Source organism: Marmota monax, unplaced genomic scaffold (assembly GCF_021218885.2).
Source record: "Marmota monax isolate L192 unplaced genomic scaffold, Marmota_monax_Labrador192_F-V1.1 WCK01_AAM20220418_F8-fsc00125, whole genome shotgun sequence".
Classification (NCBI taxonomy): domain Eukaryota; kingdom Metazoa; phylum Chordata; class Mammalia; order Rodentia; family Sciuridae; genus Marmota; species Marmota monax.
The window spans coordinates 9,341,185-9,357,290 of record NW_026695235.1 but is presented as its reverse complement, the minus strand read 5'-3'; the positions used below and the strand labels follow the sequence as shown (position 1 = coordinate 9,357,290).

Genomic DNA, 16,106 nt, shown 5'->3' with positions numbered 1-16,106 from the left:
CTTATGACTTTGCATTAATTACCAAAAAATAAAAATAAAAATGCCAAAACTGTCTATCAGGCAGCGTGCTCCAGTACAGAGTGTTCCCCAATTTGCTTCCAACTGAACTGTGGTTCCCATCTGTTGTGCCTCTTCTGGTTCTCACCTGTGTGATCTTGCCCACGGTGGCCTCTGACTAAGCCCATGTCAGTGTGCCTGAAGTCTCTGCATCTACTCTAGACCAAGAAATTACATAATGGAGAGAGTCTTAATGGTTTAAAACAGGACATGGAAAGGGAATGGGGACATTTGGTGGGGAAAGGGGTGGTAGAGGGGCAGATGGGTCAGGGTGGTGCGGGATAGGACAAATGACACTATATGTGTGTATGAAAAAACACAAAGAGATGCACTTTGTATAATTAATATGTGCTAATAATTAAAGTGAAAATCAATTTTGAAAGAATGAGGAAAAAATGAGGTTCTCCAAGCGAGGCTCACCCTCTGGGGGGCAGGCAGGAGACCTGGAGTATCAGCTGGCTGACCCTCGTTTTCCGTGCTTTGGAGACTCACTTCCTGTTCTCAGCAGTGTTGCTTTAAGGCTAAGTTTCTGAAATTTACTTACGTAACAGTAATTATATTCCTTGTAAGTTTTTTAACTTATTGTTTGGAATAATGGATAGCGTAGGGGTTAGTTTCGGGTTTGTTTTTAACACAGTTCCTCTGTAACTAATTGATTCTTCCCACTGTTCCTAGATCATTATGCGCCAGTCCCTCCTCCGTTGCACATCAGTCTCTGTTGTAGGGAACGTTCTTGAACTTAACGATCATGGACACTACATTTCCTACATTATCTGTTGTTACATAGGTGAAAAATGGCTCACCTCTCTTTCTTGATTTGGGGCATGGAAAGAGTCCCTCTGTGTTCCTTCTTCCTGTTGTAACTGAGGGAGAAATGGAGGCTTCCCCTCCAGCAGCCTCCCAGCTTGGGTGAAATGGAGGCTTCCCTGCCCAGTGGCCCTCCCACTGGGCGGTGTCCTCACCTAAAGGCTTGTGAGTAAGACCAATGCTGAGAATCGGCCTCAGACGCAGGAAGTCTGACACCCTCCTGCTGTCTCCCCAGAGCCGGGGCCACCCTCCTGGTTTCATGAACAAGGAAACAGGGTCGCAGGGAAGGGTAGAACACTACTATCAGTGGTGAAGCAGGACTCCAAACCATGCAGTCCTACCTAAGAAGAATGAGCCAGGCCAACGGGAAGGCCAGTATGAGCACAACCAGGCTACTGCCCATAGAAACCAAAGAAGAAATGGGCTTTTTATGTAACAAAAAATGAAAGTGTATGAGTTGTTAATAATTACTATAGACAGAGTAAACATTTCTACTACCTGGCACAAGATTTAAAGAAACAGGGCTGTGGGGAGAGACTGGCACACCGCACTGCCTGCGGTGTGCCCAGCACCCACCTGGACCTGAAGAACTGGGCGTGATTAGATTTCTCTGGGTTCCTATGTGTCCCCTGAGTTGGTAGCAGAGGATCTGTAATTGATTAATGAGCAAACTCTGCAGGCATTTTGCTGTTTAATAGCCTTGCTCTATTTGGCAACTGGTTTATTTTAGGTTTTCCCATGCTTCTGAATCTTAGTTCATTCCCTTAGTCATTTCCAAACCCCTATATACACCATTTCTTTAAAAAATATGTTTGCAAAAAAACACAACAAAGAACCACAATGAAGGCACCAATTTCTGCCAAATAGGCGTGTGTCGAGCCCTCATAGACCAGCCAACTAGTTCTCAGCCCAAGGACTAATTAACATCATTGAATCTCAGTTTCCTCATCTGCAAAATGAGTCTGTGAATGACCTCATACAGCTGAGAGTAGTAGCACATTAATATCTTGCCCATGGCTTGTCAATCAGTGGGGTTTGAACGTGGCTCCCTGGGCACTCTAAGCAGTGATGCCATGTGCACCCTGTGAGGTCGTCTAGGAAGACTGACCCGCAGCAGAAGAGAGAAGCAGGAGTTTATTGGGGAAATTAAAGGCAAACAGAGCTTCCCGACAGAGTTTAGCTGAGTCTGTGGCTGGCTGGGCTGAAGGCTAGAACCTTATTTTCCTGATCAACACAATGCTACAACCAGTCGACTTGCCCTGGACTCCTTTTTAAAATAAAATAAAATAAAATTGTAGTTGTAGATGGACACAATGCCTCTATTTTATTTATTTATTTATTTTTTATGTGGTACTGAGGATCAAACCCAGTGCCTCACACATCCTAGGCAAGTGCTCTGCTACTGAACTACAGCCCCAGCCCCTGGACCCATTTGTAATATAAGGTCACACACAGAATGCATAAAATGAAGGGGTGAGTCATGGCATGTGAGATTTCTGACCGGTGTCTGTAACTCACAGTTGCTGTCAGTTGGGCATAGAAAACAACTTCAGCAACAGAACAGAACTGTTTCTTCAGCAAGGTGTGCAGCGGGAGGGTGGGGGCAGTCACCATAATGCTACTAATGGCAGAGCAGGAAAGAAGTCTCACCTGCACTCACCATTTTTTGCAGGAGGAGGGTACTGGGGATTGTACTCAGGGGCACTCAACCACTGAGCCATATCCTCAGCCCGATTTTGGGTATTATTTAGAGACAGGGTCTCACTCAGCTGCTTAGCACCTTGCCATAACTGAGGCTGGCTTTGACCTCCCGATCCTCCTGCTTCAGCCTCCAGAGCCACTGGGATGATAGGTGTGAGCCACCACACCAGGCCTGCATCCATAATTTTTAAAAGCTTAGAGAAAAAAAAAAAAAAAAACCCATACCCCTCTTTCACAGTATTTGCACTCCAGTGTTCTACCTGAAATATTTTATTTATAATTAGGTATTGTTATTAAATTAGGTAAATCATAGGTATTGGGTGCAAATCATGGTCTCCTTTTCATTTGGAATGATCTAAAACTCCAAACAAACGGAGCTTGGGTTCGGCTCCTGTGGAGTTGACCGTTTCTGTGCTGTGTCACTGCTGGGTCACTCCTGCAGTGTCAGGCAGGGCGTTGACGGAGCACAGAATGTGGGATAGAGACACTGCTCCTTTGTCTTCCTCTAGTATGTTTTTCTTTTTCCTTTTTCTTCCAGTTCCACCTTTTATCCAACCCTTTGAGTTTCCAAGATTCTCCATCGGGCAGCGGGTCTTCATCCCGTGTGTTGTGGTCTCAGGGGACCTACCCATCACCATCACCTGGCAGAAGGACGGCCGGCCCATCCCAGCCAGCCTGGGGGTGACCATCGACAACATCGACTTCACCAGCTCCCTGAGGATCTCCAACCTCTCCCTCCTGCACAATGGCAATTACACCTGCATAGCCCGGAACGAGGCGGCAGCTGTGGCGCACCAGAGCCAGCTGATTGTGAGAGGTAGGCAGAGGGGGTGCCCGGGGCCCAGGCGAGCAGGATGCAGGCGTGCTCTGAGAGGGTGGAGCCTGACACGTGTGAAAAGAACAAGAATTCATAGAAATACATTCTTCTTCCTTAAGAAACACAATATAAAAATCAACCAGGAATTCCCCCAACTTCCAAGTGATGGTTTCAGTTACTGCAAATCTGGTGCTGCAGATAACGGCAGCTAACCAATATGTTCTTGGAAATGTGGGGGTCATGGGGTCGTAGGGTTTAATTCATGAAATAGGGCTCCCGCCTTATTTTTGAAAACCAAAGTCTGTTAGCCCTTTCCTTTATTTTATTCTAATAGTTTTTACTGTTTTAGATAAATAGCTTTTAAAAGTAAAACAGTTTTTCTAAAGAGCTGTAAAATAGTAGCTACAAATAATATCCATTTAATTTTAGAAATGTGGTTTCCTTGCCCCTCTCTTCTATTTGCCAGTAAGTCTATCATTATTTGGGGAAACTGTTGCAACATTTTTAAAATTATGCAGAATGTGGTTGTATTTATGGAAAAAATTAGAACAGCCTCCTGTAACTTGTAAAAAGCACTGGCAGTGGTCTTAATACATCTAAAATGTAAGCACGGGTTTTATTTCATCTTTCCTCAACACCAACGTCTCATGAAGCATGTGCTGTGTCTGTAAATCAAGCTGCTGGTTTCTCGGTGCTTGTCGGGCCTGGGTGACCCTTCAGGAGCGCAGCGTCCATCCACATTGCAAGGGTGACTGGATGATGTTAGAGGCTTACATCGATGTTGACATCTGCATTTTAAAATTTCCCTTTGTGTGATTGGTTGGAGGTGAGGTCTGTTATGGTCAGGATCATCGAGAGTCCTGAGCACACTCTTCCCTGAGTGGTGTGCCCCGTCCTTCCTCGGTCCTCACCCTCATCCCTCCACGGCACTCCTTCCTGTCCGACTGGCAAGCCATGCCCTTCCCACCTCCTCCTGTGAAGAAACCAACATGGTATTCCCCAGAATTTCCAAGAGTGGAAGGGTAGACACTGATCTCCAGTTAGAGATGGGTTAAGGATACCCAAAGCACTCTTTCTTTCCACCTTCCACGTTTGCTTATGAGAACTGGGTGCTTGGTTTTTTCCTCCACTTTTTTAATATGAATACAAATGGGATCCAACGTCATCTCTGTTTCCCACGCATTTTCTTAGGAGTAGGACTGACTCTGAACCGTTGTGAAGGGCAAAACAGCGCATCAGCCTGTCTTCACTGTAATCTGCTCTGAAGGATCCAGGTCAGGGAACAAAAATGACAGATCAAAATGTACGGGACGTTCTTCGTATTGCTCTCCCTTGGAGGAAAGGCAGCCCGACATTTGGACCACAACAGTGGTCAGGTGGTCTGAACTGAGCCTTGCTATTTGGGAGAATGTCGCTGATCCCAGGCTCCTTGCTCTTCAGAATGAGCTTCTGTGAATGTACAGTGAAGGGCCTGAGAGGAAGCATGCTCACAAACAGATCGGTGTCACTGGAGAAACCAGCAGGGACAAGCCACTGGGGGCGGTGGCTCTCAGCTGGACTGCACTGTGGGATCTCCTGGGAGAGTAAAGAAAACACAGATGCTTGTTTTCTGGTCCCCACTCAGACCAACTAAGTGACCATCTTTGGGAGTCTGTCTCTCTCCCAGGTGTCTGGGAACTTATTCTTTTTATTTTATTTTTCCAGGTTGCCAATTTCCATGTTCATGACCCATTTGTGCCAGGGCAGTGGGGTAGGTTGTGGAAAGGCCGCAGAAAGTGCCTGGAGATGGCCTGGGGGGTGTAGGGTTTATTGGGGAAAGCTTACCAGGGGTCAGTGACTGCCCCAGGAGGAGCTCAGTGGGGACAGGTGACAGATCGCACCTCCATGCTTCCCGGTGCTTCCACAGCAGGGCCTCCTCTCCCAGATGGCGTTTCTCCAATGTCGGTTGGTCTGACCAGTGGCACACATCCTGTCCACAGTGCTCTCAGTCCTGTGACCAGTCCAGCTCATGGGTTTTACATCTCAGGCTGCAGAAGCAGTGACATCGTCAACGTTAGCCTGCTTAGTTTGTTTGGATGACCAGCATCCCACGGAGCAGCTGTCCTGGTGCACAGACAAGAAAGTAGCTTTCTCACAAAGCTCCAGCTTGCCCTGGTGCCTGGCATGCATGAGAGAAAGCCAGCGTCCTGAAGGTCATATGCTCCTGGACATTCTGGCCCAGGTTTGCTCTCATAGCTCCCTACACATGGCGAGGTGTTTAGAACAGGAAAGAAACATGCAGGTCTTGGTGTTTACTGTCCCCTTTCCCTTAGGATGATAGACCCATTAGTGATCCTCAAACTTCGCCACACATTGGAATTGGATGGGGAGCTCTAAAGAAGTCCTGATTTCCAAGCTGCAACCCACACTGATTAAATAACCATCTTTGGAAGTGGTGACCAGGTATCAATGATGTGTAAAATCCCAGTTGATTTTGTCCCAATCTGAATATGCAGTTATCTTGGAAGTCCATCTTTTCCTACATACACAGAGAGGCCAGTGGTGACTCTAACTCTGGGGTGACATAGCCTGATTTATCTTTTTAATTATCACACTAGCAGCTGTGTGAAAAATGGCCTGGGCCAGAGGCAAGAAGAATAGTTAAGAGGCTATTTCAGCAGCACAGGCCAGAAGAAAGTGCCCGGGATGACGGTGGGAAGGAAAACAGTAATGAGAAGCCCCTGAGTTCACGATGTGTGGAGGTGACACAGGAAACGTGCTCGCAGAGTGAATGTTGCAGAGAGAGAAAGGGGCGTCCGCAGTGGAAGTGCACTGTCTGCCTCACAGCCAGGTGGGGAAGCCCCCTCCGCCACTGTGGGGAAGCCGCAGGGCAGAGCAGTTCTGACATGGGGAGAAGCCAGAGGGGCCAGGCCTGGCCGGCTCCAGAATTCAGAGCTCCAAATGGGGGTTGGAGGAATCAGCAAGAAACTGAGAAGGCAACGGAGGAAATCCAGGGGACTGGGGGCCCTGGGAGCCAAACAGTAGATACATCAAGAAAGAAGGATACTTGCTTGTATCCAATCCTGCAAAAAGTAGAAAAATAACAAAACCAAGAATGGGCGTTGGTTTGGGAGTTGGTTTGGGATGATGGATGCGGTCTGTGACCTTCAGGAGCAGCGTGGATGCAGGGAGCCCCAAGGGGAGGCGCTCAGGAAAAGAAAGGTGTCAGTATGGAGGGATACAAAACCATGCAAGTGTTTCTACACTTTCAGGGATTTTGCTATGACAGAAAGCCTAAAAATGGAGAAGTTGGACGTGGACGTGGGAGGGGGACACTGCCATGTTTAAGACTGGATATTCCACAGCTGCTTAGAGGCTTGTGGGAGAAAGCCAGAGGGGCAGGGGTCAGTTCCAGGGCAGGACAGGGGAGCGGACTGCAGGATCCTTGGTCAGTGGACTGGAGTCTGCACCAGTGGAGGGAGCCCACCATGGCGTGGTCTTCTATCCTGAACAACTATAAAATGGGACACAAATATATGAAGAAGGTTTTCTGGCAGTGCAGCAGGCAGCCCAGGTTGTGGTCCCTGGGAGGGAATTGAAGAGCTGAGCCCCTGGATTTTGCTTGGGTCATTTTCCTAAATGTGGCAGAGGGATGCAGAGCCCCCATAGACAACTGAGGACGTGCTCGGTAGGGAAAAGAGAAGTAGAAATTTAGAGCTCCTGAGGAGACTGGACGTCACGGGGAGGGTATTGGAGATTAGGGAGCTGTTCAGAGAAAGTCCTCTAGAAGTCTACACGGGGCCCCTTTACAGTATTAACTGAACGCCATGTTCCTCAGAGCAGGGTGACTCCCTGAAATCCAGCAGAGGTCACACAGTGTTTGGAAATGTTGGAATTCTGATTCCAGCTAGTCAGAACAGAGGACCCATGTGGAACTCAGTTGAAATCTCAGAAAGGCCACCCGCTAAGAGTAGGGCTAGTCCACCTCTGGGATGAGGGCTACTGTAGGCCAGTCCTACAAAACCCAGAGAGATACTTAACAGGCGGGGAACTTCTCCTGAACCTTAATTGTCAGTAAGAACAATATTCAACAATCTAAAACAAAACCAAAACCAAACAAATGATCCAGACTGCCAAGAGCGTAGTATATCCACAAATTACCTGAATGTAACAAAATATTATTATCGAATCTGTAAGGAAGCAAGAAAATGTGAACATAAGCTGAAAACAATTAAAATAAGCATTCTAATAGATGCAGCAGATGTGGGAATTAGCAGGCAAAGTCTGAAAGCAGCTATCATAACTATTTTCCAGGATTCAGTGAGTGAAAAATTAGGGAATAGAAGGAGAGAAATAGGAAATACTTTTAAAAGGACCAAAAGAAATTCTAGATCTGAAAAATACAATACCTGAAGCTCTCTGGGTATACTTCATGGGAGGCTGAATGTGCAGCACAAGATTCCTGAATTTGAAAAGAGGGCAAAAGAAAATATCTACATTTCTGCACAAAGATATAAAAGACTGAGAAATGTTATACAATATTTTGGTGAATGGGGGACAATATCATATATATATGAAATTAGAGTTTAAGAGGAAGGGCAGGGAAAATATATTTGAAAACCCTGTTGAAAATCTTCCAAATGTGATGAAAACATACATCTACACATCACAAAGATTAATAAAACCCAAGAAGTAAAAGCACAGAGAAAGCTAGACCACGGCATATCGTAATCAAATTGTCAAAAACAAATGGTAAAGAAAAAAATATTAAAAAGCACTCAGAGAAATTATATTCATCATATACAGGGGAATGAATTGAGAAAACTTCAGATAACTCGTCAGCAAAAATGCAAGCCAGGGGCAAATGGAACAGTGTCTTTAATGTCCTAAAAGGGCAGGGGCAGAAAACTTGTTAACAAACGTTTTATAACTAGCAAAATATATTCATATACACTTCAGAAATGAAGATGAAATGAAGACATTCAGACAAAAGTTGAGATAATTAATTGCTAACAAGTTTTGCCTATAATACATATTAAAGAATTTTTGTCAAATTAAAAGAAAATGATTTCAGATGGAAACTTTGATCTACATGAGAAAGGAAGTCCCCTGGGTATAACAGACTTGTTGCTGAATATAAAAGACCCTTTATTTGCATTTTATTTTCTTTTAAAGATATTTAGGGAGCTTGGCATTATGGCTCACAGTTCTAAGCCCAGTGACTTGGAGACTGAGGCAGGAGGATCAAAGTTCAGGGCCAGCGTGGGCAACTTAGTGAGACCCTCAGCAATTTAGTGAGACCAGTCTCAAAATAAAAATAAAATAAAAAGGGCTGGGTCCGTAGCTCAGTGTTGGAGAGTGCTTGCCTGATATGCACGTGGCCTTGGGCTCAATCCCTAGCACCATACACACACACACACACACACACACATATTTACATGTGTAAACAATAATAACAATTTATCATTTATCATGGGATTTATAACATTTAAAAATAAAATGTACAACAACAATGGAACAAAGGATGACAAGAAGAATATGGAGTTGTACTATTGTAAGGTTTCTTATAGATTATACATGAAGTGGAACAGTGTTTTCTGAACATAGACCTGGAGAGTTAATATGTAGAATGTAAACTCCAGAGAAATTAACTAAAAAATGAAACAAAGGGTTACAATCATTATTCCACAGAAGAGATAAAACATATATAACTAACCAGAAATGAAGGTAGGAAAAGAGATGAAAAGTAACAAGGAGGACAGGAACAATGGATGAAAAGGTAGAGGGTAAACTTAAAATCATGTTACTATTTAAGTGCAAGTGGACTAAATACACAAACTAAATTCACAGAGTGATTCAAAAAGTAAGATGCAAATACATGCTGCCTAATGCAAACATGGTTTAAATATAATGGCACAAATAGATTAAAAATGAAATGGTATGAAATTTAAATCATAAAAATGTTGATGAGATGTGTCAATATTAGGCAAAATACATCTAAGGACGGGGAATATTAGCATGAACAAATAGTGGCACTTATAAAGACACCTGGCCAATGCATTGAGAAGACATCTGTGTTAGTGTTCTGTCACTGTGATAGAATACCAGAGAAGAATGAGGAACAGAATAGAGGTACAGAAATCTATTTGGCTCACAGTTTATGAGGTTTCAGTCTGTGGTCAGCGCTCTCCAATGTTTTGGGTTTTGTAGTGAGGGAGGACATCATGGTGGAAGGCAATGTAGAGCAAAGCTGCTTGCCTCATAGAGGCCAGGGACAAGAAAGAGAGAGGAAAATGCCCAGAGACAAAATATACTTTTCCGAAGCATGCCCTCAGTGACCCACTCCTTCCCCTAGGCCCACTTGAAGAGTTTCTACCACTCCCAGTAGCACTGGGGCCAAGCTGGGGCCAAGCCTGCAACACTTGAGCCTTTAGGAGACATTCTAGCCCCAAACCATAATATTCCACCCCTGCCCCCAGAGTCTCATGCACATGTCGGATGCATTTATTCCAACTTATAGAGTCCCAAAATCTTGACAGCTCTAGCATTGCTCAAAAGTCCAAGTCCAAAGTCTCCTCTGAGATTCAAAGCAAACTCTTAGCTGTAAATCCCTGAAAACTCAAAACCAAGTTACATGCTTTCAACATTCAGTGGTGAGACAGAGACAGGGCAAACATTCCATCCCCAGACGAAGGGATACATGCTAGAAAGGAAGGATGGGACAAGGACAAAACCCCAGTCTGGGAGGGTAAACATTTCCAGCACCTGGGGCAGGTGAGAGTTGGATGTAGATTCCAAATGTCTTGAGCAGCTTCACCCTCTGGCCTTGCTGGTTGTGCCTCCTCGGCTCTCTCTTGGCCTGGCTCTGCTCGTTTCCTGTGGCTTTCCTTGGCAGACATTCCATGTTCCTGGATCTCCAGTTTCCTGGGGTCTCCATTGTACTTTGATTTTAGTCTCAGAGCTTCATGCATCATGCTGTCAGGGGCTGTCTTCAGGAATTCTTACCCTGTCTCATGACGACTAGCCTCCCAGACCTTCTTTTGAAATCTTGGTGGAAGCTACCATGACCCCACAATTCTTGAATTCTTCATTCCTGCAAAACCATCACCACGTGGACAGGCCTGCTTCTGACTGCAGTATTAGAGCCACGTCGTTTTGGACCATTATTACATTGGAATTTGGGCTCCTGAACAAAGGGAAGTGAATTCTGGGGAACCAGTTCTTAGGTGGCCCTATGTGAGCAGAGTGCCTTGGTGTTCCCTTCTTGAAACAAAGCTTTTCAAAGGAGTTTTATACCCTTGAGTCTGTGATGGGTGGGGTCTAGTCAAATACTGAATTGCCCTCAGGGCATTTTTAATACTTTTTCTGGTGCAAAGTACTTGGTTTATTTTTAATAGCATTAATCTCCTTAGCAATGCTACCCTTGGCCCTTCCTTACCATAACAGGCATGATACCAGTATGCAAATTTTTCAAATCTTTCTGCTCTACACTTTGCACTCAATTCTCACAGTAAATCTGACTAGGAACAGCCAGTAATACCCATGCCACTGCCTAAATTCAGTGCTGCCTTGAAATTTCCTCCTTTAGTTAATTAATTCATCACCTTCAAACTCAGCCTCTCATAAAGACCCAGGGAATGGTCAAAATTTGGACAAGTTATTTGCAATATTGTAAGATAAACTGGCTTCTACTTTAATTCCCGACAGAGTCCTCATTCTCATCTGAAACTTCATGAGTACAGTCATTATTGTCTGTATTCCTATAAGAATTATGGTCTTTTAAACTCACTCTAGAATTGTCCACTAAATTCTACTTTACAACATTCTGGAGGTTTTGTAGCCCACATCTCTAAACCTTTCCAAAATTCCCTCTGCAAACCATTTCCAAAGCCTTAAAAACCACATAATTAGGTGTGATCACAGCAAACACTCTGCTTCTTGGTACCAGTTTTCTGTGTTGGTCAGCTTTCGATGGCTTTGGAAGAATACTGGAGAAAAAAAATTAAAGGAGGAGATATTTCTTTTGGCTTACAGATTCAAAGTTTTCCGTCCATGGTTGCTAACTCCATGGTATCTGAGCCTGTGGTGAGACAGTACATCATGGTGGAAGGGTGTGACAGAGAACAGCAGCTCGCCTCCTGGGAGCCAGGAAACGGAGAGCAGGAGGAAGAGTCCAGGGGCAAGGTGCAAACTTTAAGGCATTGACCCACGTTAGCCCCCCACTCCACTTCTAAAATTTCCAACATCTCCCAATAGTGCCACTAGCTGGGAACAAGCCTTTGACACATGAGACTTTGGGGAACATTCAGATACTAACAACATCAAAATCTGATATAGGGCAATTCAAAATGCATGATGAGAACTCTAATGGAACTGAAGAGACAAAGTAGTCAGTGATACGGAGAAAGCTCAACACGCCTTTCTCAGTAATTGGAAGAAAATCAAATAACATAATTGATAGTTATAGAATATTTTACCCAACAATTATGCAATACACATTTTGAACAGAGCAATAAGAATAATTTGTGGTATTTGAAACTATAAGTTGCTTGTTACTTATTATAGCATTCACAGTAAACATAGATACAAATATCACTATGACCCCTAAAAACACTAGTTAAAAAGATAACAACAAACTATTATAGATAAGGCCTAGATATCAATTCCCAGCACTGCAGATATGTGTGTGTGTGTATGTGTGTGTGTCTGTGTGTATAATACACATATAGTAGACATCTTAATATTGTGCCTTTCTTTATATGTATTCTGTGTATACACACAGACACACATATATATGCTATTATTCACAATTTTATGTCACAGTATTTGAAAAGTTAGATCAAATGTTCAATGATTTGAAAGAAATGACCAAATTGACACAAGATAAAAGGGAAACATGAATGGCATACATCTATCATAGGAACTGAGCTTTTTATCAAAAAGTTTCCAAAGTAATTGTAGGCCCAGAGTCTTTGTTTGTAAATTATGATAAACATTTAAGAGAAAGATAATAGCATACTTCAAAAATTCTCTTACATAATAAAGGAGAAAGAAGAAGTTCCCCAGTTGGTTTATGATATAGTATATTCTAAAATAATAATTTGATAAAGATATTACACAGAGACAAATGTGAACTATTATTTCTCATGAGTATAAATGCAAAACTATTTAACAAAATATCAGTGTATTGAATTAGCAGTAAGCAAAATGAATAACATATCAGGGGGAGGTAGTCTTTCTCACAGGAAAGGAATAATTCATTATTCAACATCCATTCCTGATTTTAAAAACTGTCTCACAAACAAGTCATAGCACCAGATACTGGAAGGCACCTGTGACAAATGGCTAGCATTTAGTGCTCTTTAGCCCTGTGATTGGGAATAAGTGTGGAGGACTTTGCCTTCACATTTCTACTGTTATCCTAGAGGTCATACCCTTTGCACTTAAGCAAGAAAAATAAATGTAATTTATAATATTTGTAAAGAAAGGCACAAAAATGACCTGGTAAGGGTGAGGAGAGAGAAAATATTAAGATGTCTACTATATGTGTATTATATAACAATAAGCAACTGTAGCAAGTCCACAGGAAAAGTCAATACCCCAAATCAACTATGGCTCCATAGACTAGTGAAAACAATTGGGAAATGAAAATATACTCTTCCAAATATCAAATATTTAGGGATTTATTTAGCATAAGATACAATAAAGACTGCTGGAGTAATAGAAAACCCCTAATCAGGAGCCCAGCAATCTTTGTTATAGGAATTACAAAAACTTTTCTAAAACTTATTCAGAAATTAAAAGTACCTAGAATAACCAAGTTATTTTTAAAGAAAGAGCAGATATGAAGGAGTTAAGCTCTCTGATGTGACCACAGGGGCTCATGTCCACAATAGTACCATTCTGACTTCAGAATCCAGTCACCTTTAAATAACTCTAAGTAAGGTCAAAGCCACTTTCCTGAGCCCCCTCTTCATTTGGGTGAGCAAGATGTGGCTAAAATGAGGGAACTGGCTAAGGACTGCTGCATACTCCTGACTCTCCAGTGAAGCATTCTCTCTTTTAAAGTCTTTATCTGTAATAATCCTTATTTTGTTTTCTCAAAAACTTCACTGTGATTTTCTTGTGTTTTACTTGCTAAGGGAAAAAAAGGAAAAAAAAATTCTGAACTGTAACTCTTCAAAACATCGACGGGAAGTTAGAAATATATTCTCCTGTACTTTAAATTACTACATTTCCTGTTCTTTATTCCTCTATCTACCTCTTATTTCATCACTAAGCAACAAGGTACTCAGCACATCCTCCTAACTGCCAGGCCCTGGGACAATTACTGAGATGATGAAAGTACCTTTGCTCTCATCAAGAGCTCCCAATCCACAGCAACAGAGACAGGTGACAGATCACACGGGGCTGTAATAAGCTTCAGGGCCCGACAAAGGGAAGAGAGTAGCCTTCCTTAGGCTGGGGATGTATGAAGTGGGTTCCTGGAGGTGGGGGGGGGGCGTGCTGAAGGGTTAGGCAGTAAAGCAACTGAGAGAGAGGACTGGGAGGAGAGGAAGCATCCGGAAGGTCGGCTTCAGGGCCAGTCAACTGGAGAGAGGAGAAGGCACTCCTTTACCTGTGTGTGATGGTGTGGTTCTGTGCAGAAGATCTACCCTGCAGACTAACTCTGCTTCACATGACCAAGGTCTGTGTCCTAAGAGAGAGGTCCATAGGTCATGGGCCTCTGTTAGGGGATTTTAACAGAAAAACTCTGTGGTCCCTAGCACGGTGAGTCACACACCGAGGCAAAGTGAGACCCAGGAGCAGCATGAGGGCTCTCCAGGTCACGTGAGGAGTGGTGAGGCTAGAACTGAGGTGCAGCTGAGGCTGTAACTTCAGGAAGGACAGGAGGGGAACGGTTTGCAAGATTCTTTTGTGCATTTGATGACCAGCTGACCAATTGATGCATTTGATGATGAACCTGCCTGGGCTGCTGGGCCAGGCCTGTGGTGGCAGGGGGAGGGTTGCTTCAAAGCATGGATATCCTCCTGGTCCCCCACACCCTTTGCCTTGGTTCACAATAATTGGGACAGGGAGCTTTTGTCCCTCTGGTTAGCTCCTGTTGTGGGTGACAGCTCCCTTTACAACTGTAGCCAGCCGCAGCCCAGGCAGAATTTCGACTTTGGATGTCCAAGTTGTTGATTTTTATCACTGCTTTAGCAGGGCGTAGACAGATCAGGAAGAGTTGTTAGGTAAATTAAGACTCTCTCTGTTTACCACTGCTGTTTCCAGGAAGAGCACTGAGAGGAACTGAGCCCTTACCCTTGAAACAATCTCTCGTTTCATTCATGAAAAAAAACACAGAGATGGTTGAGGAAACACAATCCACATGAAGTAACAGAAATTTAGCAAAGACCTCCAAGGGGTTGTACTTTAATCTTTAACTGGAATAAAGAAATTTTTCTGCCTTAGATGCTTTAAAGTTTGGGGGCTGAGCTTTAGCTTGGAAGACGTGGAAACAGGATGAGAAGCTGGGGTCCTTGAAATGGCCTGTCACAGTGAGGGTGGCCGGGAGTCTCAAAGTGACAGGCTGTTAATTACAAGGCAAAATGAACCCTGATAAGGGAGACATCAGTGTCACAGAGCGCCTAGTGGGGGCCCTGATGTGCCCGCAGGGAGAGGAGGCCACACAGAGGCAACGGGAGGCCTTTCCACCAGAGGACCGGGTCCAATTGCTGCTTCTTCGTTTCCCATCTGACTTTGGGAACTCCACTTACTTCCCAGAGCCTCAGTCTCCTTGTCTGTAAAATAGGGACGGTGAGAGTTTAACTACTACAGTTGTCAAGGACGCAGCACCAGGCTCAGGGCAGAACCCTCTAGTCGCTCTCCGTTTAATCAATGAGGGAAGGGAGGTCAGAAGCCCTTGGCCTCTTGACTGAGGTCACGGAGCACCAACAAAGACTTAGAGGCTGCGCCCAGCTCAGAGGCAGCTCCTTTACCCCTTGCCTTGGAGAAGTACTTGCCTGATGTAGGACTGATGGGGACCACAGAGACCCCCAGACCAGGCGACTTGAATAGGGGGAGACTGTTTTGGAAGCAGCGCACTGTGGCTGGTGGGCGAGAGGACCGAGGGCAGGCCCACCCCGTACACCTCCCTCCCTCCGTCCCTCTTTCCCTCCCTCCTTCCTTCATCCTTATTGAGATGTGGACACTTGTTAGCTGGTGACCTTGTGTTAATCCCTTCACCATCTCCTTATGTCCATTTTCTTCATCGTAAAATGAGATGATACCTAACGGGGCAGCAAGAGGTTAGACGACACCAACATGTAGTTCTCGCAGTGCCTACTACAAAGTGGGCGCTTGGCGGTAACTCCCTCCCTGCTCCTCCCTCTGCCTCTTCTCTTCCAGTCACGTCCCCATGGCTTTGGAACGTGACGGAGGGGGCGGCACACGGACAGGCCATGGAGGAGCCCAAGTTGAGGCGATGGAGCAGCACGGGGCCTTGGCACAGAGTCAAGGACAAGTGCAGAGCGTTTCTGAAGACACTTCAGGAGTTGGGAATGAGTCGCCCCCCGACGGAGGTGCAGAATAAATGGGGGTACTAGAAGTGGAATTCAGGGCCTCATACCTAGTCTTTCCTGGTCATAGTCTTCCAATCTTGGGACGTTACAAAGCTCAGCACATTTGTAATAGACTGGATCATCAGGAAGACTGATGAATATTTAATTTAAAACAAATCAGCTGCTATCATAAGAGGAATAGA

At 44.3% G+C, this 16,106-nt stretch overlaps 1 protein-coding gene across 2 annotated transcripts in view; it reads left to right on the top strand.

The window, feature by feature from the left end:
• The window catches only part of Dscam (DS cell adhesion molecule), a 668,205-nt gene that overhangs the window by 431,133 nt on the left and 220,966 nt on the right, over positions 1 to 16,106 (top strand). For both annotated transcript variants that reach the window (XM_058577314.1, XM_058577315.1), the window contains exon 9: positions 3,104 to 3,382. In XM_058577314.1, the coding sequence (XP_058433297.1) occupies positions 3,104 to 3,382 (279 nt within the window). The remainder of the gene's footprint in view (positions 1 to 3,103; positions 3,383 to 16,106) is intronic.